Below are 15690 nucleotides of genomic sequence, written 5' to 3'. Positions count from 1 at the left end.
TAAAGAGTTATAATGGCCAAATAGCAAATCATCGAAAACCAAGCCCGAGAAGATCAATTGTCAGCACATCAAGGTTTCCTCATCTATAAATTGGGGGTGGGCACATTCTCTCTCTCTACTCTGAGCCCCAACTTGATTTTGTTGTATCTACCACAGCTCTTAGCACAAAACTTCTCACCAAGCAAGGGAATAAGGGTTTAATACATACTGTAGTGAACACTGAATAATAAATATATATTATTATTTATATTAATGCCTGTCTCCCCCTCTGGACTGTAATCTCATTGTGGGCAGGGAACATATCTACAAACTCTGTTGTATTGTACTCTCCCAAGTGCTTGGTACAATCAATCAATCATATTTATTGAGTTCTTACTATGTGCTAAAAGCTGTACTTTGAGTTTGGGAGAGTACAATACAACAGAATTAGCAGACACATTCCCTGCCCATAACGAGTTTACAGTTAGTGCTCTGTATACCATAAGCACTCAATAATCATTGACAAACTATATTATAAATATCAAAAAGTCATCAACCTCTTTTCTTAACCCAAACCTTAATCTTAGTCCTACAAATGTTTTTCAATGATCGAAGCGGCAGTGGCTGGTTTTGATTTTGGGAACTAATGAAAACTAAAGTAAGCAACTGGACTTTTGGGTAAATTGTTGCTTCCCCTAGATGAAAAGCAGATCTTGGCTGCTACTAAATTGGGTCTCCTGCAAAACTGGTTCATGCTGTCTATGGCATTTTTTGTGACCAGTGCTCACATTATGTTTGACACTAATTAGTAGTACTTGGAGTAGTCTACTAAGAGCAGCAGACAGGTGCAAAAGATGGAACTCCCTTGTGCCCTCTTGTGGGAGGAACTCAAGAGGTCTACTGGGGGGCAAGGAAGAGCAACTCAATTGTTTCAGCACTGAAAAAGGTGTTAGAAGACAAGGTTCTAATTCCTCACAATTGACAGATTTTAGGCAACCCCACTTAAATTCTTCATGACCAACTCACCATCATCTGTAAAATGGGCTAGGAACACTACTTTGAGAAATCGTGCAGCGGGAAAGAGCCGCGAACTTTCGTCAAAATATCATTATTATTTCTTCAGAAGCATTGAATCAGCCACTAATTGTTTTTAGATGAAATTAAGCATTTTTCTCACTCATTCACTGATAAAATAACGTTGGCAGATATCTGTAATGGACAGAGATTAGATTTTGTAAGGATGGCTCATTATATATTTTAAGAAACCAAGTGGGGCAAAACCACTGAAGACGAACCATTCAGCACTACAGGGTTCTGAGTGGACCCTGGAATTCTCATTCTCATGAGAGCTGGCATTCTCATTTTATTTTAATTTCAAAAAACAGAGGCCAGTTGAGTATGGCAATAAATAATATTCCTTGAGGGCAGGGATCGTGCATATCATTATACTGTGCTCTCCCTAGTGCTTAGTACAGTGCTCTGCACACAGTAAGTACTCAATAAATACGATTGACTGATATATTCATTTTATTGTACTATCCTAAGCACTCAGTATAGTGCTCTGCACTATACATAGTAGGTGCTCAATATTGGTTCAACCTAATTAAACAGCCTGCTTCACTGTGGATTTCCAAGCACACTGCAGATATTGTCACGGTCATCCTTGATATCCCTGGAAAGCAAACAATACCACCGCATGTGCCTTCTGTTTACTCTCAGAAGAGCAAAGGTAAATAGAGGTGACATGATTTATCTGAAGTCCGAAATGAGTCAATGGAAGTTGCCAGACTTGCTGATTTCTACTTCCATTCCAAGGCTGTTGATGGAGCACGGAGTCCTTTAATTTCTCATTTTCCTTTTTCTAATGTTTGTGCGTGAATCAAAGCACTTAGTATCTTGCTTTGCTTAGAGTAAGTGTTCAATAAATACCATTGATTGATTGGTTGAATGGGTTCAGGTTTAAGACTACACTGTCCACCGAGAATAAAACTTGGCTTTAAGAGTAAGTGTGGTAAAATGCTTGGAGTTAAAATCTTGTGTGAATGCCATTTCACAGCTTCCCTCTCATGAAAGGAAGTTGATAAATCACTTAGTCATTGATAATGTCCGTCGAACATCATGTCCTTTTGATGGGGCTAGTCCTGAGAGCCCCATGATTTTTCTAGTGCCCTGAAATGGGTGTGACTGCATTAGGTTTCAGAGGACTTGGCAACCATGCCTCAGCAGGTTTACATTACAGGTAATCCGATGAGAGAGGAGTGTACGCAAGCGCACATCTTATCCCTCTCTAAGGGTCAAAGGAGAACATGGGCTGACACACTCAGGGAATCAATGAAGCTCTCTTTAGAACAGTCTGTTCCCCTCTCAGAAACCATTCCCCAAATCATTCCACTGTGCTCACGCCTGACGCTTCGATGGTCTGAGCCCAGTGTGAATCTGGCACCAAAAGGAAAAGGCTTCAAAGAAAAAGAATGCTGTCCATGCATCAGGACAAGGAGCCTCACTGACAGTAAACAACTCAGGATAGCAGTGATGTGGCTTAGTTCAGGTCTGTCATTCCACCCACTTCAGTGATCTAACAGTCCCAAAGCAAATTCATTATAGCAGAAGACTGGGCTTTGAAGATCAGTCAAAATACAAAAACAACTTTTTGGGAATTGAGACTCTCCAACAACATGGGGTGAACACACACATGGGGTGAACACACAAACATACACATACACACACACACACAGCATGAACATTTCAATAGGTTGTGGCAGCATAAGAAGCTCTTCCAGTTAGGTAAGTTCCTAAAATATCAAAACCAGGAAAGGGCATGAGGATGACAGGTGATAATCAAAGTCTATGAAATAAGACCAGGCATAGGTCTGCTTAACATTAGAGTTAAGCACTAATGTTAAGCAGAGTTAAGCATCAGCTTAATGCTGCTTGAGAAGCACTGTGGCTTAGTGGAAAGAGCATGGGCTTGGGAGTCAGAGGTCATGGGTTCTAATCCTACCTCCACCACTTGTCAGCTGTGTGATTTTGGGCAAGTCACTTAACTTCTCTGTGCCTCAGTTACCTCATCTGTAAAATGGGGATTAAGACCTTGAGCCCCACATGGGACAATCTGATTATCTTGTATCTACCCTAGCATTTAGAACAGTCCTTGGCACATAGCAATCAGCATTCTTTTTCCTGTTTCTTAAATGATTTCCACACAAAGCATCCCTTTTTTCTCACTACCACAGATTCAGGGATCCATTAGTATCTGAAAATTGACTGGTCTCAGTTTGATCTTAGAGGCCGATATCCGCAGTGATACCAAAGTTATCATCCCAGGTGAAACCCACATCATCACTCTATGGTATGGTAATTAGACCCCTTCCAGCAGAGGGTCTGTTAATTAGGACAATCAATCAATGGTATTTGAGTCCTTACTGTGTGCAGAACACTGAGCTAAAGGCTTGGGAGAGTACAATATTACAGAGTTGGTAGACACGTTCCCTGCCCACAGTGAGCTTACAGTCTAGAGGAGGAAGGGAATGGATGTACAACCACTGCTTAAGCTGGGTTTTTAAGTCAGCTCCATCTTGCAAGGTTCTCCTCCTGAAAAGGAGACCTTTGCAGACCTTTTCATTTATTTGACCATTTTAAATCACCTTCATCATTAGAGTACCTACTTGCTCCATTAGTAATAGAAAGTATTACCCCAAAACCATAGAAGGAAGCAAATGAAATCCTCTTAACCCATTTTATGATTCTGTAAATGACCTTCTGAACAGGTGAATGTCTAGTATCAGTAAATGAAATGTTAATCACCAGGATATGAAATTATTTATTTGTTTATAGCACAGTGATTTATAGTTATTGTGTCAAACGAAGAAACCTCAGAGAGTGGTAAAGAGCAAGTCAAGAGTCTAGACCTCAAATATAAATCTCTTGATGTAATAAAGTTTTCTATGAAAATGTTTACAGGATTGCATTTCCTTAGAGCCACTTAAATGCTCACCAATAATGGCCAAAGATAGCAAATAGTCTGAGGCAGTGTTAAAAACTCAATCAAAATAGGAAGACAAAGGAAAGATTTCTTCTTTTGTGATTTACATACTGACAGTATCATTTAAAATAAGAGAAGCAATTTATAAAGGCAATCTATGCATAAAAAGACAAGGGAAAAAATGTCAAATTACTGGAGTGAATTTTAGTGAAGAATTTTAAAGATGCACTGCAAGAGAGTGGGGAACCCAACAGTATAATAAAGGAAACTCTTTAATTCCCTTTCTTCCTCGAGGAGATGTTTATATTTTGGGACTTTGTAAGAAGGCTGGGTGCCATGAAAATGGGCATCAAGAAAACATTTAAATAAATCCTGAATAGATTAAACTGACTTCTACAAAAATTAGTATTTAAATGTCCATCCATAGACTTTTCTAATTACTCTTGAAGCACAGTATACATGATTCACGTATGTCTTCCCAGGAGAACTGATTCACAATGCATCAAGCATTTCCCAAAATTACATTAACTTACTACATGAGGTTTCCTTGAGGAGTAATGCCAATTAGGACAGGCCCCAGAAATTAAGTTGAGCCTAAAGGACAACAGGCAGTGAAAGGAAGAACTTAATTTGAAATGGTTCCCTGCAACACCTAGCATGGGAATTGGACTTCTCCAGAATACTGACATATGAGTCCATCAGTGTGGGAGGAGTAATCCATTTGCAGTTTGATTGGTTAAAATGTAATTATTCCAATATGCATTTGGGAATCTTTTAGAAAATTAGAACTACCATGCACCTCTAAAAATGACATGCTTCTAAGGGCTAGATTTCTCACTGATTGGATATAGCCAGGTATGATTATTCAAACACAAAGAAAAAGAGCAACACAACGCTCACAAGGCTCACATCTCCTCTCATCAGTTCTGCTAAGCAATTTTTCTGGGTTAATTTTGACTTACATTTTCATTCTTTCTGACATCTCTTCCGATTCTGAATTTTTCCGAGCTGCTTCTGATTCTCCTCTTAATCCTCTAGTAATTCTTCTCTGAACTTTTTCTGAATCTCTTCTGATTCTCTTCTTAATTCTTTCTCATTCTCTTTCTCCAGTTTTCCTTTGCCTCCCATATCCAAACTGCAGTTGGCCCTCAAAGCTATTTTGTAGGTTCCCTTCCCTTCTCATTTAATCTCTCCACTGGGGAATTCATCTACTCCCTGTGACTCCAACTATGACGTTAATACTACAGACTCCTAAATCTATCCTTCTGGCTCCAACCTCTCTTCTTCTATGCTACCTTTCTTTTCCTCCTCCAAGGATGTCCTGCCAACGCCTCATAGGACTCTTCATTTTCCCTCCCCAATCATATACTTCTCCTAACTTTTCCATCATAGTTCACGACAGCAACAACCTTGGAATTTTCCTTTACACCTTACATCTTCTCAATATCTATATTCAGTCTATTGCTAAATCCCATGGTGTTCCTCAACAATATTTCAATGATTCTCCTCTTCATCTCCATCCAAAAGGCCACCATACTGGTTCAGTTACTTGTTCTATCTTAGCTTGACTACTGCATCAGTCACCTCATTTCTTCCTGCAATATCTCCACTCTCCAGTCCATAGTTCAACTGCCAGGATCATCTTTTTTAAAACAGCATTCTGAACATATCTCCCTTTTCCTCAGAAAAACTCAGATGCTTACTCATTCTGCCCCACCTCAACCAGAAACCCCTGAGCACCAGTTTAAGGAACTCAATCATGTCTCTTCCTTCTACCTACCACCCATCCCTCTCCTCCCACTACATCCCTGCTTGCTTTCTTCATTCCTCTCAAGCTAACCACTTATTCTGCCTCATTCTCATCTTTCTTGCCTAAGACCTATTGCTCATCCCTCCCCTAATTTCCTTCCCTCCAAATGCAACAGACCACAGCTTCCTTCTGAAATCACTCTGGTAGGAGACGTTTCTTGATTATCTCTCTCTCTTCTTCTTCTATTACCCCCAACTAGTACTTCTCAGCACTCATGTGCCCCTCTAGACTGGAAGCTCGTTGTGGGCAGGGTATGTGTCTGTTCATTGTTATACTTTATTCTCCCAAGCACTTAGTACAGTGAACTGCACACAGTAAGCACTCAATAAATACTGTTGAGTGAGCATTTATGTCCTCACAACCTTGCAGAGCATTTTTGCACATATCTTACATACTCAGTTACTTAAGCACTATCTCAAGTCCTTATCCTCTTCTCCTTCTTCCTCTTACTTATAACTGATTTTAGAGTTTGTCTCCTCCAAGAGACTTTAAGTTCTTGAGAGGAGGAATCATTCTTCTAAGTTTTATTGCACTGTTCCACACATTTTGTGTAATATATGGCAAACAGTAGGAGCCCCATAAATACTACTGATTGATTATATACATATTTTGACATCAATGTGTGTTTTATGTAAGGGGAGGAGAGAGGGAAACTTGAATAACGTACAGTTTTCCTTGCAAAAAGGAAAAGTCAGGCAGAAGAGATTTGTAAAGCAAAATGAGGGGATGTTGCCAATCAGGAAGAATTCATGAGGTCACGGGCCAAAATTTTAAATGGAATCATCCTACAAATTTTAATGTTCATTTGTTTAGTCTCAGTTGGCATTTGTCCTTATTCTTCACGATAATAATAATAATAATAATAATAATGTTGGTATTTGTTAAGCGCTTACTATGTGCCGAGCACTGTTCTAAGCACTGGGGTAGACACAGGGGAATCAGGTTGCTCCATGTGGGGCTCACAGTCTTAGTCCCCATTTTACAGATGAGGTAACTGAGGCACCGAGAAGTTAAGTGACTTGCCCAAAGTCACATAGCTGACCAGTGGCTGAGCCGGGATTTGAACCCATGACCTCTGACTCCAAAGCCCATGCTCTTTCCATTGAGCCACGTTAGGTCTTTTGACAGGTCTGTCATTTGACATTTTTTGTTATTATTTAAAAGTCCATTCTCTGAAAATATATGTCAGTGTAATCTCAAAGCAGTCCCTAGCTACTTCGGAGAAGAAGGATCCCCCCTTCAATAGTCTTACCGTCCATGTTGCTGACTTGGCAGTGCTAGACTGCTGAAATGATACATCAAAGCTGTGAGGTCCTGGGTAGTCTGTGTTGGAAGGGATGGCAGGAGAGGGCGAGAGGGCATCAAACGTAGAACTTGGCTGTGCATAGGGCGATGGTGCCGTGACACTGTTCTGAGCATGATCAGTGTTGTAAGGGCTGGTGGACGAGGAGCCATTTTGAATCTGCTGGTCCATACTGTTGAGGAGCCCCAGGTTTGTATACTGCGGCTAAAAGAAACAAATAAATCCAAATATGAATAGTAGTCCTGGAGGATTTGAAAATTTTATAATTACTTGTTAAGCATCAGAAGAATACTTGATGTTGCATAACATGAGCAGAGACATGATCTCTGTCCTCAGGGCTTCAAACCTGAATAACAAAATCACAATCTTTAGAAACACAGATGTCACCCAAAAGGGTTGGGATTTACTGTATATGTTTGTGTTGGAAGTTCATGCAGATCTGCCACACATCCCTCAGCTTTTATCCCCAGTGGTATTCCATTTCCTGCTGACAAAGCAGGCACAGTCTATGAGAAAACCACTCCCTCCAAATTCTCCACTTCACAGCATGATTTTCCAAGCATTTGCACCAGTAAGTTGCCACTTCCATTTCAGCATATTGTGGTTGAATGTGTTATTACTGATTGATTGGCATTATCTTCTCTGATCCTCAAAAATAAAGTTTATTCTCTTAGCAAGTTGGGTGGGATAATTGGACAACTCTAATCCAACTATTGGAAGGCAAAACTAGAATGAAACATTTCTTTTTCTTTAGAAGTGACCTCCTCTGAATGGTCTCTTTGGGTGTGTGTAACAATTTGGGGAATGGGAGTGGGAGACAGGAGTTCCTGTTTAGGCCTTTGGGAAAATCATTAACACAATCTGGCCTAATAAAAACAACAGTATTCTGTTAGACCCTCCCAATTGCTTAGATCACTGCTCTCCAGACAGTAAGTGCTCAATGAATACAATTGATTGATTAATGAAGGGCTTAATATGTGCCAAACACTGTATTAAACACTGGGATAGATATGGGATAATTAGGTTGGACCCAATACCTGTACCACATGGATCCACAGTCTAAGTAGGAGGGAGAACAGATACTGAATCCTCAATCCCTCATATGAGTAACCTGAATAATAGCATTGGTATTTATCAAGCCCTTACTATGTACCAAGCACTGTTCTAATCGCTGGGGTAGAAACAGGGTAATCAGGTTGTCCCACATGAGGCTCACAATCTTAATCCCCATTTTACAGATGAGGTAACTGTGGTACTGAGAAGTCAAGTGATTTGCCCAAAGTCACAAAGCTGACAGGTGGCAGAGCTGGGATAAGAAGCATACGGAAGTTAAGTGACTTGCCTATGGTTACACAGTGGACAAGTGGCAAAGCCAGGATGAGAACTCAGGTCCTCTAACTCCCAGCCCCGGGTTCTTTCCAGTAGGCTTCTTGCTTAATTTCCAGGTCCAAAGTCATTTTCCAAATGAAAACATTTGGTAATTGAGACAAAGGAACATGTCTCTCTGGCTTGTTCCCCTACCCAGCCGATGTAAAAAAAAAACAAGTAGACTCTCCCTGTCACTGAACACTTCAATTTTATGGTCACTACACCCTATTAGGGGAGACTGTGTCTATGGAGTGAATCCAGTGCCACCCCCCTGGAGCTATGAGAGTGTTGTGTAAGAGGTCTGGGAGAAATCTTGCACTCTTTGGCCTCCATGGAAAATCCTGGCTCCTACTTTTCACCACGTGGTACAACTCCCTAGGAGATATAAATGAATATTCATATCTTTATATTAATGTCCGTTTCCCTCTCTATACTGTAAACTCATTGTGGGCAGGGAATGTGTCTGTTTTTTGTTATAGTGTACTCTCCCAAGCACTTACTACAGTGCTTTGCACACAGTAAGTGCTCAATAAACATGAATGAATGAATGAATGAATGAATGAATGAATGAGAGAGAGAGAGAGAGAGAAAACTGAGCAGGGGGTTCCCAGTCATTTCAGAAAGGCTGCAGGCAGTAAAACATCCTTTGCGGGGAATCCCCATTTCATCCCAGGGAGCCTTCTGACACTATCCAGAATGGCAAACAATAGGGTTCATAATTTCTGATGCTCCTCTGTGGCTTGAAGGAGAAGGAGAATACCCATGGCAACCTGCTCAGGTGAATATTTATAAAACAACAAATTAAAGTGCTCGATGCTGCACACAGAAGAGCAGCCCATCAAATCTTGACCACCTTTTGTAGCATCACATACTTTTAGGGAAAGGAAAATTGTCAGAGCAACCACCCAAGAAAACATCATGGAGTTTGTGCCAACTATTCAGCTTTGAATGTAGTTTTGTGATTGGTTAGAAGACATACACCCATGTAGATGTTCATCATCAAAGTCTGGTTATTCAAATCCATCAAGAGTGCTTAGGTGTGCAGGACAATGAACTAATAGCTGGAGTGAGTGATGGGAGGGAGTTTCCTGTTTTGAGCAATGGATGATCCTGCGATTTCAGAATCACCAATTTCTGAAAAGGAATGAAGTGTTATCTCTAACAATCAGAATGTTTGAAGAGATGGATATGCAGATACTTAACTTTAAGCACCATGACAGCAGTGTGCCTAGTGGAAAGAGCATGGGCCTTTGAGTCAGAGGACCTGGGTTCTACTCTTGACTCTGCCACTTGTCTGCTGTATGACTTTGGATAAGTCACTTCACTTCTCTGTGCCTAAATTACCTCATCTGCAAAATGGGGGTTCAATACCTATTCTCCCTCCTACTTACTTTATGAGTTTCCCCATGTAGGACCTGATTATCTTGTATCTTTCCTAGCACATAGCACTTACTGTTATACTAACACTTCTTAAACACGTATTGTGTGAAAAGCACTGAACTAATGGCCAGGATAGCTAAACAAAATAAGTGCAAATGCAACCTCTGGCCCTCAAGAGGCTCACAGTGGGAGAGGGCAGACACATGGAGCAAGAAGAATATAATCCAGCCAAGAATAAAAGCATTTTGAAATTTAATAATGCAAAATTATCAATATGAAATAATACAGTGATGCAGTTCCCTTAATTTTTATATAGAAATGATTGAATGAATCAGCAAAAACAAGACCAAAGTCTTAATCAAAAATTAAATATACATTGATTTAATCTCATCAATTGCATTTATTGAGTACTTATTATGTGCAGAGCACTGTACTAAATACTTGGGAGAATACAAAACAATAGAATTAGCAGAAACAATCCCTGTCCATAACAAGTTTATAGTCCAGAGATAATCTCCTGTATGAATCTGAAAATGTCTTCAATTATTAACAGACCTTATTATTATTATTATTATTACTATTACAAATAATAATAATTGTATTTATTTAGTGATTACTTTTTGCCAAGTACTGTACTAAGCACTGGGGTACAATCACTATATAAACTAATCTGGTCAGATACAGTTTCTGTCCCATACAGAGCTAACAGTCTTTTTAGGAGGGAAAACAGGTATTGAGTCTCCTTTTACAGATGACATTTGAAGCACAGAGAAGTTAAATGACTTACACAAGGGCAAATTCCAGGGTTAAAATACAGGGCCCCTGACTCCCCAGGTACATGCTCTTTCCACTAGACCATGTTGTTTAATGCATCTCAGGATATCAAACAAAACCTACTCACAATCGGATTTAAAGCACTCCACCATCTTTCCCCCTCCTACCTCACCTCACTTCTCTCCTTCTACCACCCAGCCCTCACACCTTGCTCCTCTAGTGCTAACCTTCTCACTGTGCCTCGATCTCATCTGTGTCACTGCCAACTCCTAGCACATGTCCTGCCCCTGTCCTGGAATGCCCTCCCTCCTCAAATCCGCCAGACAACTACTCTCTCCCTCTTCAGAGCTTTATTGAAGGTACAGATGTACAGATCTCCTCCAAGAGGCCTTCCCAGACTAAATCCCATTTTTCCTCATCTCCCACTCCCTTCTGCATCACCCTGACTTGCTCCCTTTGCTCTTCACCTCCCCATCTCAGCCCCACAGCACTTATGTACATATCTGTTATTTTATTTATTTGTATTGAAGTCTGCTTCCCCCACTCTAGACTGTAAGCCCACTGTGGGCAGGGCATGTCACTGTTTATTATTGTACTGTACTTTCCCAAGCACTTAGTATAGTGCTGGGCACACTAAGTGCTTAATAAATATGATTAAATGCATGAATCTTAGATTTTTGTAGAAAGCAGGTTTTTTTGCTATTTTTGGTGGGGGGTTTTTGTGGTAAAATTTTTTCTAGTATGTGATCTCTTATTTTGGGGCTGCTTTTAGAAATCTTCAAACCTACTTTTAGAAATCACTGGGACACAGCTAGACCATTATCATTATTCTTGGTGTGAGACCTGTTCAGGAAAAAAAAACAAACCTCACCATTTCCTATTACCTTGCCTTTAGAATTTGCATGATTGTTTTCGAAGTCTGAAGGTATTGTGTTTTTGCTGACATCTTCCTCAGACCTCTCTCCCAGATCCTTTTCACTGGTAATTTCAAAAACAATCTAACAATGCTGTTGTTTCTCAGTTGAATCCTGTTCTCTCCTTCAAAGACCTCTTTTTATTTTTCAATAGCAGTGCATTTACCAGATTATCCATATTTCTATGATAAAGCTCTGGGCCTGTCCACTCTGACCAAGTCTCCTGCTGGGTTTTGGGCCAGAATTCTTCACTTCAGTCATTCATTCAATCATATTTATAGAGCACTTCCGGTGTGCAGAGCACTGTACTAAATGCTTGGGAGAGGACAATATAACAATAAACAGGTCCACTCCCTGTCCCACAATGAGCTTGCAGTCTAGACAGGAAGACAGTTCATCCCTGATGGCATAAACTACAGCAGGTAGAACTGGGAGTGGAATCGGGGTCTCCTGATTCCCAGAGCAGCATTCTTTCCACTGGCCCAAAAGCAGAGCTATTTGGTAGAATACAACTGAAGCTGAAGATGCAGGGTTGTGGCTATTATGTCAAATTTAATAATTTTCATGACAGGAAAAAGGAGGACTTGAGGCATTTCACAGTACACTCCATGACAACACCTAGCCTCCTTACAAGGATTGGTTTTGACAGAGACCCACCTATTTCCTAGAGTCAGAAAAGGAAATTAAAATAAAAGGGTAAAGAAACAACACTCACTAAGCAATTGGAAAATGAAAACAAAAACCTGAATGTGCTAGAAAATATTACCCCTTGAGCATTCCATGTGGCTGGTGAGCATTCTGGGAGTGAAGAAAAATCTGTTTCAAGGGCTCGTAAGGGTTTATGGATCCAGTTTGACAAAGTTTCTATTAGGATTTTACTAAACATTAAGGACCTTAATGGATATTTGGGGGTTGGGGAGTGAGAGGGGGAAGGAGGAATACAGGGGAGGGGTAGGGAGGGAAGATGGATCTTTGCCATTCCATTCAGTCCAAAGGACATCTGTCTAAATGTTAACAGTGGCATGCTCATTCCACTACATTTATACATTCACATTCCAAAGCCGAATGCCATGTCCCCATTTGCTCTTTAAATAACTATTAATCTCCTTACACTTATCCCCGTGTTGACAAGAGCAGCTGTTAGTCTCGCCTTCCCTCTTCTCTAACTTCTACCATCCTATCCCTCCTTACTCTTCCCCTCCTTACCTTTCTCTCCCAACAGATGTTGCAAAGCCCAGGTGATACAGAATTGAGGAGCATGCGAACGTGTACATACACACCCCCACACACAGACACACAGACATACACACGCTGAACTAAAGGTCTTAGGTATCCAGGCCTGAGGCAATGGCACAAGTAAGGAGTTTAAAAGATGCTATTTCTGTTCAAGTTAAGGGTCAGTATACAAGCCACTCATAAAACAGTTCTGCAGGAATCAGATAATGCTTCCAGAGGCACGCGCTTCCCCAGAGCAGAACAATTAGAGGGGCAATCAGCCCTGCCAGAAAGGACAAAAGAACTTTGCTGAGCGCCTTCTGAGCCGGTAATAAAATGCCTATCCCTCTTTCTTTCCCCTCCAGCTACACAGGATGGAACTTTAGCTAGACATAGATTTAGGAGAGAACAAAGGAACACAGGTTTTTTGAATTTTTTTTTTTTATACGCAGAGGGTGAGGTAACGTATGGGACGTCTTTAAAAATGAATGACTACACATAAAATCCCCCTCCCTGAAATGTATGAGAAATGGAGGACTCTAGTCTGCCTTTGATCTCAGCAAGGAAATCCCGTGAATGTCAGCCGTATTGGAACATGAGAATAGAAAGCAGGGTCACTTAAATTCAGAAAAAAAAAAAAGGTTGAGGGTATTGGTGGTGGGGGGGGGGGGGGGAGTGTATATTTTAAACAGAAAACAGTTTAGATCATCAAAACCAATAATCTGAAAAACAGAATTTACTTATCCAATATTTAGTGTTATATCAATATTTGTATTTCACACAACTGGAAGCACCATAAACCACTAAACATTTCAATTTTGATTTTTGTTTTTCTAGCTAATGGAAAAATGCTGCTGCTCAAGGCTTAGATCAGAGGAAAATTAAAAACTTGCCCAAGGTCACACAGCAGACAAGTGGTGGAACCGGGATAAGAACCCAGGTCCTTCTGACTCCCAGGCCCATGCTCTATCCACTAGACCATGCTAATTTTTAAGTTCCTTATCTGTATTAAAAAATCCAATGTCAGATTCAATAATATAAATTCATTTTAAAATTGCAATCTCTTCTCTCCTTGATTGCACAATGGCTCTGCAGATAATTTAACACTATACAGTCTTTAATAACCTATTCTTTAGACCCCATTACCTATTTGAAGCTAATTTTGTTGGATTTGTGACAACTGTTTAGGTCACAGTTTGTTTTATCTTTCAGTCCTATAAAAGTTCCAGGGAAGGGGACCCAGGTCTCCTATAATGCAGTGCTTGCATTCTTGCAAAATCCAACACTAAAAACAACTTGCTTACAGGACAGTCATCCATTATGATATTGTCAGCATGCACAAAATCCTGTCTTCTAACACTGCACTACTTATATCCAATGGTCATGCTGTTTGAATAACATTCGCTAATTGCCTAGCAGAGTTTTAGCCAAAATAATGGTGAAAAGACATATTTTGGCAGAACTGAGTTTAGGTAGATCACATATGCTCTTAATGTTATTATTCTAAAAGTTTACCTGTTTGAAGACAAGAAAATATAAATACTTCCACCATCTTTCCCTTTATCCACTAAATCATAATAATGACATTTTAAAAATTTCAATTCTCCTTACTGCTTATAGTAGTCGGTGGGTTGTTAATGAAATGTTAGTAATAGCTGCTCAAATTCATGGGCTGGATCAAAAAGGGATTAGTATTTTCCCTATTTTTTTATGGTATTTGTTAAGCACTTACTATATGACAAACACTGTTCTAAGTGCTGGGGTATGTACAAGTTAATTAGGTTGGATACAGTCCCAATCCCTTACAGCGTTCACAGTCTAAGTAGGAGAGAGAACCGGATTTTGATCCCCATTTTACAGTTGAGGAAACTGAGGCATAGAGAAGTTAAGTGACTTGCCCAAGGTCATGCTGCATGCAATCGTCAGAGCCAGCATTAGAACCCAAATCCTCCGCCTCCCAGGCCCATGCTCCTTAAAAGACATAAATATTTTCAATTTCATTTTAAGGAATACTCCAGAACCTGGGTGCAAGAGAGAAGGAGATAAAGAGGGAGGGGAGAGGAGGTGAAACTGTATTTAAAGGAAGGTCCAGGAAATAGGTGACCTACATTCTGGCCAGCTTCCGGTAACCACAGAACTGTCTTTGGAGTACATTCTTTGGCCTTTTGGGTGTGGAAATTCTTATTTGTCCAACTGTTAATTAAAACTACAGCATGAAAACTACTTCAAAATTCTGATATAACATCCAATTTTTTTGGTGGATTTATGAGGACAATTTTCCAAATTTGTGATTTTTTCAAAAGCAAGAAGTGTTATTCCCCCATCTTACACAAGTCCTCACCTCAATATTTCCTCAGGAATTTTAAATCCCCTACAAGAGAAAGAAAACAGTTTCTCTTTCATGGCTTTAGCTCAAGTTTGCAACACAGTTCATGCTTATTCAGTTTGGCTCCAAGCAGACAGCACCTCTCTCCCTCTCCCCTACCTGCCCCCAACCCAGCAGATGAAAAGTGTCTTCTCAATAAGTACACCCTAAGGGAGAAATACTTGTCATTTTTTGAACTTCCACCACCTGCCTCATGTTAAAAAAGGTGATGTGCTTTCTGCCAGAATTACTCACAAATAATATAAAATATGTTCCATGCCAGGGATGAAAACTTTTTGTGTTCCATATTAAACGTGATTATTTTCCATGAAAGCACTTATTGAGAACATAACATTGACAAGGAGATCAGTCAGCACTGTTTGGTTGCCATGATTTTTGACAATCACTCCTTTTAAAAACCCCATCTTATTTTTATTTCGTTCTACTAAAATGGAAAAAAAAATCAAAATTTGGAAAAAAAAACCCAATGTTCTTTCTTCACAAACCAAGCATGAAGCAAATCAAACGAGCAGTCCATCTAAGTGCAGATAAACTAAGGAGGGTAGGGAGTGGAAAAAACGTTTCAGTTCTGACACAAAG

General features: G+C 40.1%; 1 protein-coding gene across 8 annotated transcripts in view; it reads right to left on the bottom strand.

Annotated features, from left to right (window-relative positions):
• Positions 1 to 15690, bottom strand: part of TP63 (tumor protein p63) — a 153433-nt gene that overhangs the window by 66499 nt on the left and 71244 nt on the right. For all 8 annotated transcript variants that reach the window (XM_029069535.2, XM_039912655.1, XM_039912656.1 and 5 more), the window contains one exon: positions 7024 to 7278. In XM_029069535.2, coding sequence (XP_028925368.1) covers positions 7024 to 7278 — 255 coding nt within the window. The remainder of the gene's footprint in view (positions 1 to 7023; positions 7279 to 15690) is intronic.

The sequence above is a fragment of the Ornithorhynchus anatinus genome, chromosome 7 (assembly GCF_004115215.2).
Source record: "Ornithorhynchus anatinus isolate Pmale09 chromosome 7, mOrnAna1.pri.v4, whole genome shotgun sequence".
NCBI classification, from domain to species: Eukaryota; Metazoa; Chordata; class Mammalia; order Monotremata; family Ornithorhynchidae; genus Ornithorhynchus; species Ornithorhynchus anatinus.
Note: the sequence above shows the minus strand (reverse complement) of the source record. Positions and strands in the feature narration are given on the sequence as shown.